At 34.3% G+C, this 12,550-nt stretch overlaps 1 protein-coding gene across 1 annotated transcript in view; it reads left to right on the top strand.

Annotated features, from left to right (window-relative positions):
* Window positions 1-12,550, top strand: part of LOC110116013 (probable DNA helicase MCM8) — an 80,046-nt gene that overhangs the window by 9,850 nt on the left and 57,646 nt on the right. Inside the window, exon 6 of the mRNA XM_020849438.2 lies at window positions 4,125-4,352. Coding sequence (XP_020705097.1) covers window positions 4,125-4,352 — 228 coding nt within the window. The remainder of the gene's footprint in view (window positions 1-4,124; window positions 4,353-12,550) is intronic.

Below are 12,550 nucleotides of genomic sequence, written 5' to 3'. Positions count from 1 at the left end.
CACGAGATCCATGTCGGCAGTAGTATGAACACCGCAAGATTTCATGTTGGTTAATACGTAAATCAATGGTCTTGATAGTTAATTTATGTCTTCTCTCATTTGAAACGTAACCGTGTGATGTATCATTTATAATAGAAGTCTGAATTTGATAATCAAGAATCCGCTTCTTCTACATTCCCTATCTTTTGCTTATGGACCGCTTCATTCACTATTGTATTTCTCATGCCTCATCTACTTTGAAATTATATGTCGCTTGTTATGAGAAATATGTCGAACTCTCATAAAGCTTCTAAGTTGCCCTGGAAGTAGATTTTGCTTGCACTTTTTGATTGGTCACGAGAGCACTTTTCAAACATTTGTTTGGAACTCCATTTTTTTTTTTTAGCACCTTGATTGCCGATGATACTCACATGTCGTACATTATCTTACATAGCTATGTCAAATGGCAGTTTGTAGAGAATTCTTTGAGATAGAGCATAAAGAGGCAATTCTTTTAGTCACTTACAATTTGATGGATTGAAAGGTCATAGATGAATTTATGTTTATTACATCTATGATTATTTCTTTGATGCATTTATCCCCTTGGAGTTTGATCCGTTGTATTTCAATGTACAATACCCATTACAAACTCTCCAAAGGGGTCATAATATTTTGTTAGCAATCAGTCCTCCCATTTGCATGTCTTATTAGTGTCTTCTATGTCAATTGAGACGGATTATCCTTCATTCGCCATGATAGTGAAAACATGTCGTGTTGAACAGTTTGTGACTAAGTCACTTGGATCACTTAACCTTGCACTTGATTTAGGCATATTGACTCAACAATCGAGTATCTCACTTTAAATATCAATGTCATATATCAGGCATTTTTAGTTTGATGTGATTTTAAGTTCATGTAACTCAATCATGCTTGAGTCCCTCATTGTCCATGATTGATCCTCCTTTACTTGGTTCGAACCAAGCTTCTCTTGCAAACATGATTCAATTCTATTCCCATGTATGTGCTTCAAATTCTTCTGGTTCTGAGTTCAATCATTCCAGGTACGAGTTCAAATTGAGTTCATGTCCACAATACTTAATATTTATTTGAGTTCTTGTCATTGTTCTTTTCAAGTCACATGCAGTCCAGTTTGAGTCTAACTCAAGTCTTTTGTAGTTATATTGTGTCATTTGCAAGTTCAAGTTCATATTCAATTAGAATTGTGAATTTAATTGGTTCAAGTTCATTTAGATGATTGAATCAAGTCCACAATAGTCCCAAATTCTTCCAAGTCCTTTGTCTTATTTCAGACAAAATTTCGGCAGCCTCCCGGCGTCTCCCCCGTTAAGGGGAAAAACCAAGAGGCCGCCTACCCGCCACGTAAATAAATACGTGCACGGTTGGTTGGTGAGACACCGCGGCGGTGTATTTTTGTTTTTCTCCCACCACGCGCACTAAAGGCGTGCTTGGGGTTTTAAAAAGTATTTTTTTTTGAAAAGAGAGCAATTTTTGTTTCCCCCCCCGGGGTACTTATAAGTGACCCCGCTTCCCACACGTGCCGCACGGGGTTCCATCCTACCACGCCAATAAAGGCGTGCTTAGGACAGTTCTCCATTTGCCACGAATATTGAAGCAGGTTTTGAGTTTAGAAAGTATACCTCCGCGGGGTGTGTTGTTGACACGTGGATCGAGGGGTCACTCGCTACCTCGTCGTATGTAGGTGTCGCACCGGGTTCCCTCCTACCACGGCCACTAAAGGCGTGCTTAGGTGGTTTGCCGGTCCGACACGAACGTCGAGGAAAGAGAGTGGGGGGAAGCAAGCATTTTTTTTTATAAATAATTATAAATTAACTATAATTAGTTATATTTAATATATAACTAACTATACTTAACTTAAGATCATTTATAAATTAATTAGATTTAATTTACAATTAATTAGAAATTAATCATAATTAATTATATTTAATGTATAATCAATTATATTTAATTTAAAATTAATTATAAATTAGTTAGATTCAATTTATAATTAATTTAAAACTAATCATAATTAATTATATTTGAAATATAACTAATTATATTTGATTTAAAATTAGTTATAAATTAAAATAATTAACTAATTATAACTGATTTTAATTAATCATAATTAAATATAATTAAGTATAATCATTTATAATCAAATTAATTGAACAAAAATCTAAAAAGATTTAAGCAGGATTTATTAAATACTCAACCCCACATCAAGTTAAATCCTCCCTTTACCCTCTTAGCTCGGTGGAGTTACGGGATTTGGCTGAAGTTGTGTGTGAAAGGGATCAAGTTACCTTCACAGCCAGCTAGCTCCGGTACTTCCTTCCGATTCGACAGGAAGAAGTCGTCGAAGGAGTGGAGTCGAACGACAAGGGAGGAGGCGGCGGCAGCACAGAGAGGAGGTCGGGTTCTCTGGACTGGATCGGACGGCTGCAGGTATGGAAAATCCGCTTCTCTCTCTCTCCCTCTCTCTGCGGCTCAAAGAGACCAGGAGGTCGGAGGTGATGGGCTCGGGAAGGAGATCTGGGTCGGTTTGCAGAGAAAGAAGGAAGGAGGCGGGGTTCGGCCTGGTGGAGTTCGGTCGTGGGAAGAGGTCGTGGAAGCAGAGGGATCGGAGGGAGAGCGAGAGTGAGGAGGGAGTCGAGAGTCGAAGAGCAACCGAAAGCTTCGCTCGGGTGGCTATTTAACGATGCGAATGAACCTCTTCGAGCGGAGTTTGAGCAGGATTCGTGGGATACGACTCGAGCGGCGCCGAATCAGCGCAATTTCAGCAGGATATCGCGGGTCCGACGGGTAAGAGGCTTATGCGCATGATTTCTGCTTTCATTTCTTCTCAATTTTGATTCTATTGGGTATGACATGAAGGTCAACACCCGTGTCCGTGTCGTGTCGTATCCTTGTCGCCGTGTCCGTGTCTGTGCATCATAGCTTACATCAATAGATTTAAGTAGGATTTAAGCATAATTTATCCTAAATCCTACTAAATTATAAAAATGACAGCTTCAAATCTTACAAAATAGTTAAATCCTTCAAATTTTCTTTATATTTTATTAGTTTGATGTTTAAATAATTAATAATTACATGTGATATTAATATATAAACCTTAAGAAATTTAATTATAATTTATAATTTGCAATTTATACCATGTTAAGAAAATAGCGCGTGCCGTTTGTGCAATGCGCCACGCGCCATTGCCCATGCATGACGCAAATAGCGTGCGCTATGTTGATGTTTCACTCCACGCTAAGCAAATAGCGCCGTATTCGCGCCACGCCGTGCTCCATGGCCTGCGCTATTTTACGCAATTGACATGTATGAGGATGACAGTCACTAAACATGTTGCATAGAACTACAAAATTGATGAATGAACTTCTCTTCTCCTTCTTCCTCTTGATCAAGCACAAGCTCTACAAACTTCTCCTTCACCTTCATCTTCTTCCTCTCGATCAAGCACGGATGCTTTGTTGAATAGACATGCAACCGCATCTCCTCCAACCTTCTCTTTCGCTTGCTATCAAATAGTAGCAAATCATACTTCTCTGACTCCCGCAATCGAAATAACAAAAACCCTCTCAACTTCTTCTTCTTTCTCTTTGATTCCTGTACTAAATTTCGTCCAACCCTTTTATCTCCTATCGAAGCCTTGAAGTCTACTTCTTTGTGATGAATCACGTCTGCTCACCCCACCCACCCACACGCTGCTTTGCTATTTCAGCTCCTCACGCCTTGCTTGTTCGCTTTGATGCTTTGCTCAGCCCGCTCCACTCGCTTGCCTGATTTAACTGGATTGGTTCGGCTGAACCAGTCCATTCTATTTGGTTTTAACATATTGTCCCTCCTGAACATACTAATTCAAAATGTTGGAGATATGCGAATGAGTTTATAAGAAGACAGCTTTTATCATTCTTCCAATTTGTTTTCAATTAGGTAATTGTTATATTTCATTTATCGAAATTATATATAAAAAATGCGATCCCATCTTACTTTGATGCTTTTAAGTACTTTGTTGTTTACAGAAAGTAGCATACCTTCTTGTATCTTCTTGAGAAGCAATTTACTGCTATGGTAAGGTTTTAATGGAAAGAATACAAATTTTATTCATTTGATTGATTTTATAGGGAAGTTCAAAGCGAAGAATCAGGGCCTTTATTATTTGTATTTGGAGGCAGTTTCAGTTAGAAATTCGAAGTCACATGCTGTTTCTGAAGAATTATCTGATTTGCATACGTTTTCACCAAGGGATTTGGAGTTTATTGTCAAATTCTTGGATGAAAATGGGCCAGATACATTTCGCCAAATAGTTCAGTCTTTTTGTCCTTCCATTTATGGGCATGAATTTGTAAAAGGTAGGGGTTTTTTATTTCCGAACTGTTTTTTCTTAAGCATCACATTTTAATTTTGCTTGAGCAGCTTTCCTTCAACAATTCTTTCACATGCTTAGTGGTGACATTGTTTCATTTCGCATTGCTTGCTTAGTATTAGGAGTGTATATTTTTGGTTGTTTTTTTTGGTCTTTTTTGTACCATGGTTTTGATGGTTTTGAAAATTGAATTGGTCCGATTGAATTTTGACTAGTTCAACTGTTAACTAGTCATACGGCTGATTCAGTCCGTCTTAAAAACTGGCCCGCATCAAATTGGTGTGAATTGGCCAACTATTGAATAAATTAATTTATGTAAAACATTAAATAAAGTATTAAATTAATTTAAATATACAACAACAACAACAACAACAACAACAACAACCACCACAAGCCTTTGTCCCACTAGATGGGGTTGGCTACATGAATCCTTTTTCGCCATTGTGTCCGGTTAAAAGTCAAATTTTCATTTAAATCTAATAAAGAAAGATCATTTCTAATATTTTCTAACCAAGTCTTTTTAGGTCTACCTCTACCTTTCTTAACATAAGTCAAATCTAATACCTCAACTTTCCTAACCGGGTCATCGGAAGGCCTCCGTTTAATGTGACCAAACCATCTAAGGCGACTCTCTCTAATTTTATCTTCCATTGGAGCTACTCCAACCTTTTCACGTATATGCTCATTTCGTATCCTATCTCTAATGGTCAAGCCACTCATCCACCTAAGCATCCTCATCTCTGCAACATTTAACTTAGTATTATGCTTCTCTTTTAATGGCCAACATTCGGCACCATAAAGCATTGCAAGTCTCACCACCATCTTATAGAATTTTCTCTTAAGTTTGAGGGGGACTTTTCTATCACACAATAAACCCGAAGCATTCCTCCACTTCAACCATCCAACTTGAATTCTGCTGATAATATCCCCATCAATTTCACAATCATTCTGAACAATAGACCCAAGATATCTAAAACGTGTACTCTTATTAATGACTTGATCACCGAAAGTCACAATCCCCTCACTAGGTCTATTGCTAGTTTGCTACTGAAATTACACTCCATATATTCAGTTTTAGATCTACTCAAGCGAAAACCTTTAGACTCTAAAGTTGACCTCCATAATTCAAGTTTACCTTCAACTCCCTCTCTAGTCTTATCAACAAGAAGAATATCATCAGCAAAAAGCATACACCAAGGTACATCCTCTTGCAAATGTCTAGTGAGAACATCCATGACTAAAGCAAAAAGATATGGACTTAAGGCTGATCCTTGATGTAATCCAACCGAAATAGGAAAATACTTGGTCAAACCACCTTGTGTTTGAACAGAAGTAATAGCTCATGCATACATATCTTTAATGATTTGAATATAAGCATTATTAACTCCTTTCTTTTCAAGAACTCTCCATAGCACTTCTCTTGGAACTTTACCATATGTTTTCTCTAAATCAATAAATATTATATGTAGATCATCCTTTTTTTTCTCTATATTTCTCCATCAAACCTCTTAATAAATCTACGGCTTCCATAGTAGATCTACCCGAAATAAATCCAAATTGATTTTGAGAAACATTAGTATCACGCCGCAACCTATGCTCCATATTTCGCTCCCATAGTTTTAAAGTATGACACATTAACTTAATTCCTCTATAATTCGCACACTCTTGTGCATCACCTTTATTCTTAAAAATATGAATTAACACACTCATTCTCCACTAATCTGATATCTTTTTAGTCTTCAAAAAAATATTAAAAAGTTTAGTAAGCTAAGAAATTACTTCATCTCCTAAGCATTTCCACATCTCTATTGGAATATCAGCAGGTCCAACAGCTTTTCCGCACTTCATTTTCTTTAAAGCCTCTCTAACTTCGATTTTACATATACGCTGATAAGAACAAAAATCTTTATTTTTATTTAGGGTGATAAAGTCACTAAGGTCAATCGTATTTTCACATTCTTCATTAAAAAATTTAGCAAAATACCTCATCCACTTTTGTTGAATATCATCTTCTAGGAAAAGTACTTTTTGATCTTCATCCTGAATAAATTTTACTTGAACTAAATCTTTACTACTCCTATATCTTTGTTTGGCTAACTTATACATATATCTTTCTCTCTCTTTAGTATCGAATCTATTATATAAATCATTAAAAACTAAGCTCTTTGCATCGCAAATATCTTTCTTAAATTCCTTACGAGCTTGTTTATAGCTTTCCCAATTATCAAAATTTTTACATCTAAAACAATTTTTATAACAACTCTTCTTATTTTTTATTTTTTCTTGCACATTTAAATTCCACAATCAATTATTTTTACTATTAGGAGCTTTTCCCTTCGAAACTCCAAGAACATCTTTTGCAATATTCTTAATATCATAAGTCACCTTTTCCCACATAATATTGACATCATCATTCTTAGACAGAATCTTAAGATCTAAAATCTTACTCTAAAAAATATTTTTATTAATATTCTGTAAATTCCACCATCTAATCCTAGAAAATCGTTTTACTTTATTTTTTATTTTTTGCCCTTTTATCTTAAAGTCCAAAACTAATAATCTGTGTTGGGTGCATAAATTTTCACTCGGTATAACTTTACAATCTTTGCAATCTAAACGATCTAATTTTTTTATAAGAAAATAATCAATCTGTATTTTAATATATCCATTTTTATAAGTGATAAGATGCTCATCTTTTTTCTTAAATAAGGTATTAGCTATTAAGAAATCATAAACTAAAGAAAAATTTAATATAGTCTTTCTACCTTTATTTGTCGTTCGAAACCCATGGCCACCATGAATGCTTTTAAAATCATCTACCTCTCTACCAACATGTCTATTTAAATCTCCTCCAATAAAAACTCATTCTTCAAGATGTATATTTTGTATTAATTCTTCTAAGTCATTCCAAAATTTTAATTTTGAACTAATATCCAAACATACTTGAGGAGCATAAGCACTTATAATATTAACAATCTTAGCATCAACAATAATCTTTAAAGCTATAATTCTATCTCCAATTATGTTAATTTTTATAATATTATCTTTCAAACTTTTATCTATAATCACACATACACCATTTCTAGTACAACTCCTACCCGAATACCAAAGTTTATATCCTAAACTATTAATCTCCTTAGCTTTCTCTCCAATTCATTTAGTTTCCTGAATGCAAAGAATATTTATCTTCCTATGAATTATAATATCTATTAATTCCATTAATTTTCCTGTAAGGGAGCTTATATTCCAAGTTCCTATCATAATTTTAGTTTCATGGACTAGCTTCTTTGCCCACATAAATCCTTGATGCAGGAACCCTTGCCTATTTAACACTGCACCCGGGCGCCAATACAGATAGTTTTAATATTTATTGCATCATCTGATTCAATCGAGATCAAACCTTTGAATCTTGAACTTCTCCATTTTTAGGTTTAACATCTTGTCCGATTTTCACAATCTTGATTTGTACATATTAATCACCTCTCATGCTTCTGTTAATGTATTGATTTATTAATAATGATGTTAAGAAATCATTATTAGCCTAATCTAAACTTTTTGGGTTAGACTTATATGTCCTTGTGATTATTTTTGGTTAAGTATTGCTAAACCTAATTTGTCATATTCACATAATGAAGGAATTATTATATTAGATGCATGGTTGAAGGCTGCCATATATTAAACATAAGAAAAGTAAAAATAAACCTAGCGGCATGTTTTATTCAATGTTACGAGATAATATTATTATCTTGACGAATGTTATTCAAATATCAATGCTATCTTTCAATTGTAGTCTGTTTGGTTTAATGAATTTTACTTGAATAATGTAATCTTATTTGGAATAATTAATAGTGTTTAAAACATTTCTCTTTATTTTTTTTTTCTTTTGTTTTATTCTATCAAGATTGAGATAATTTTGATGACATCTAATTTGGCTACTATTTAGATTATGTCAATCTTGACTACATGTTATTCAGATTACCTCAATATGAGAGATAACATTAAATTACACCACTTATTATAAATAACATAACATTACATCAAAGAAAACATTGAATCAAACATGCCCTTAGGTGATTTGGATATATACAACTAAGGGTAAAAAATACATTCATTAGATGAGTTATAAAATTGTTAATGAATTAGGAAGGAGAAAATAGACATAAGATGACATGCATAGAAACAGTTCAAAATATTCTATGAACTCATAAAATCTGATGATTCAGAAAACCAATCTCAAATTGTTGGGGTAAGTATAAATGAATTATTACTTGACAAGAGTTCATAAGTAAACGATTGAAATTTCAAAATAGAGATAGTTTATCAAAAGAGTCTTAATTTATACATTATTTATTTTTTTGGATAAAGCACGCTGTAATAGGTCAATCTGACTTTTGAGAAATATCCATTTTTTAAGCACAAAAAAAAAAAAAAGAATGATACATGAGCAAGGGTCAGAAAACCATCCAACACTTTTTTGAAGATTCAATTTTTGACATAATTTAGCATGCAGTATTAGTAAACCACCTACATCGGCATGTATATTACATACCATTTTTCTACAGAGCAAAATCTATGACAATGTTACACGTCACTAAGGCATTGTTTGACGGTGCTTTGCTGTGTTCTGTGGAACGAAATAGTCACTACTATTCTCAGATATGGTTACTACTCTGCCAGTTTGTTTCCATAATTTTCAATAGTCATGCAAGAGGTGCAGTTGAAATATAACATTTAATGCTGCATGTTTGCCAAACTCAATAAAGTTGTGATATTTCTGATACTGGTAAAGAAAGGAAAACATTAAGAAATAAGGTCTACAAGTTGGGTTATCCTACAGTAAGATTCATTTTTAGTAAATGGAGGAACTAAGGAGTTGAGTTTCACATTAAGAGTTGATGAAGCTAAGGAATTTTCTTCATCTAGCAGGTAGGACAAGCATCAAATCAGTGAAGAGAACAAATAATTGTATGAATTGACTGAAATTATAAAATTTCACATACAAATAGAATAAATAACAAATGCTAAAACTCCTTTATCCCTCATCATCATCATCTTTATGTAAGTGGTTGATTAGATATTAGCTATGATGCACTGACACAAACATGGCGATACGGGCATGACACGACACGGAAACATCATTTTTTAAGCGCGGACACGACGTAATAATTTTTTTTAATATAATATAGAAAATTAGAAATTAATGTGACATCATCTTAGAAATGGCAAGCAATAATAAATCAATGTCAAGATAACTTGTTTTGGTTTATAACATAAAAATGTTTAGTAGAAAATATCTAGTACAACCAAAAAATAGATGTAAAAAAACATTTAGTACAACATGAAGGTTCATCTACTCGATAGAGGGAATGATAGAATTAGATTCAGAGGTTGGTCTTTGCCCTTCAATATCATCATCATTGAATATCATTGCTTTCAACTCTGGTTCATCTAGAGAAATATTTGCAACCTCTAATAATCCCATATCATCAAGGCACTCAAACCCATCTCCAGCAATATCCCATATCTTGTTATCACTTGTCTTATAAAGTGGGGTTTTTCCTTGATAGAAGACGAAGATTTGTATGCACATAAACTAAATCTTCAGCTTGTTGTGGAGTTATTCTATTCATCTTCATTGATTGAATAATTGAGTATGTGCTTCAATTTCTCTCACAACAAGAAGAGGATGACACTTGACCAAGAAGTTTTATTGCTATTGTTTAAAGAAGCGGTGCTGAAGCTACATGAATCAACCACCACATTTTTGGATCCATCCTCTATCTATCAACCAAAGATTCTTAATCACCAAAATACTCTAATTTTCCAAAGAACTTTGCAAATTGCAAGTTCTATATTAATCTTTCTTTGCTCTAGAGTATATGAGAATAAGATTGCTCCACCAATAATCCTGCAGCTCTATACACCGATGCATTATTTGTAATAACCTGGACAACATTTGAAGGACCAATCATGAATCTCACATCTTTAATTAAATTGGAAATAAAATATTTATTCTCGTATTATCCTTCACAATTCTCAACTTTAATGAACATTGGGTAATTCTCTGTAATGACCATGAAATTAATGAGTGGTCTTCTTTAAGGATCAATCCAACTATCACACATCAAACTGACATCTTTTTCTTTCCATACTCCTTTTATTGGTTCAAACAATATATCAATATATGCTCTTTCCCTTTCCAATAAGTTTGATCTTATTGTATTGTAGCCAGGTGGAACATAACATGCAAGATTGTTATTACATGTAAAAGTGAATACTTTTTTTGTAATAAGGATTTCTTGCAAGGTTGAAAGGAAGTTCCGCTACCACTAGAGCTTATTGTATTGTAGCCAGGTGTAACATGAATCTATAATGGCTTGTTAGTTTCTACAGAACACTCTTTTGAACCACTCCCACTAGCACTAGAGCTTATTTTGCTTTTAAATTCACTGGTGAAGTATATGAAATAAAGGCTTAATAAATTGGGTGTCATATTGTAAAACAATTAAAAATTGGCAAACAAAGTTAAAAAACAATTAAAGAACTATTGCATCATGCGTTATGACTATGTATACAACTTCTAACTTTTGTAAATAACAACTGAACAACCTACTAAACTAAGATTTTGTAAATATCCATGGAAAAATTTGCAGATATGTCGGAGGTCCAAGGGCGCGCTGCCCCCTGGAGGGGTTCGACCTGCCCGGTCAGGTCGCGGGGGTCAAGGGGCAGCGACCTTGCGGGGGTTTCTGGGGGCAGTGCCCTCGTAACAAATTTTAGTTATAATGATATTTTTGGATTCTCTTTACTATTTTTCTTTGTATTTGATTCTTCATTCCCTAACAATAACACCTCTGCACATGAAAAAACCTACAATCCTTTTTTTTCTTATACATAAAACAAGAACAACCTGTAATCTACAGCCTAGGGTTTGATCTAATTTAGGTAAAAAAAAAGAACAACTGAATAACCTACAACCTAGGGTTTGATTTAGGTAGTTTTTTCCTAAATCCAAAACAAATAAAATATGTGCAGAAAAAAAGCTCTTTTGATCACAAATCCACAAAATCATTGATAAATGAAGAGAAATGACGAATGGAGAAAAAATGGCAAAATTAACTTACAGGTTTTAAAATTTTCTACGGTTTGGCGTCGGATTCCCTCTGCTGCACGCAGAAACTAAGGAGGAAGGCTTGTTGCTTACAGCCAGAATTGAAGACCAAGGGTGCAATCTTTAGTCGACCGCTGCTCGCGGTAAAGGTCTCCACCCAATCGCTGCTCTCCTCAATCGCTCGGGAAGACCAAGAATATGAATATGAATATGGGATTAGGGCGAAGATGAAGACTCGGCTGTGAACCAACTAATATGAAATAGCGGGTTAGGGTTTTATTTATTTATTTATTTGTACAATAGCCAGACACGAGTGTTCGGTTTAATTTTTTTTTTAAATGGGACACACTAATGACGTGTTCGACACGTGTCCTCGCCTTGTCGGAGGCGTGTCCGTGTCCGACACTGCATATCCTCTTAAAATGAAGAGTCGGTGCATGAGAGGATATTAGGTGTACTATAGCTGCGTATGATTCACACATCATTTATTCATAACTAATCGACATGTTAAGTTACAAATTATTGAAGCTAATAAAAAAGTTATACACTAAAGATAATACAATATTACGTTACAATTATTCAAAATGTGCAAAATATTTTTTGAGCATGGTATTTTTGTAAACCTTTAGGTAATGAAGTTGTTTGAATTCAAAAGCCTACTTATATTAAAAAAAGATATCTCACGTCATATTAAATTTTGGGCTTATCCTTTAAATTTTGAGTTTAGGTTAATTAACACTATCATTTTAGGTCCTAAGTCCTAGATGAGAAAGGTGTAGGGTTGCATAAAGTAGTCGACAACCAGTGTAAAATTTATCGAATAATTATGACATGAATATTTTAATACATTGTGTTAATGCTAGGGTTTTTTCTGGAAGCGACGCCTTGTATGACTTGAATGCAGTGAGAAGGGTGCAAGGGCCGCTGCATCGGCGCCGAGGTGAAATGTTAAATATGTAAGGGTTCTCACATTATGGATGAATGTGGGCAAATAAGCTAGTCCATGAAATTAAAATTTTGTTAGGATCGTAGAATGTAGGTTCCTTTACAGGAAAATTAATGAAATTAATTGA

This window comes from Dendrobium catenatum, unplaced genomic scaffold (assembly GCF_001605985.2).
Source record: "Dendrobium catenatum unplaced genomic scaffold, ASM160598v2 fragScaff_scaffold_945, whole genome shotgun sequence".
Lineage (NCBI taxonomy): Eukaryota > Viridiplantae > Streptophyta > Magnoliopsida > Asparagales > Orchidaceae > Dendrobium > Dendrobium catenatum.
Note: the sequence above shows the minus strand (reverse complement) of the source record. Positions and strands in the feature narration are given on the sequence as shown.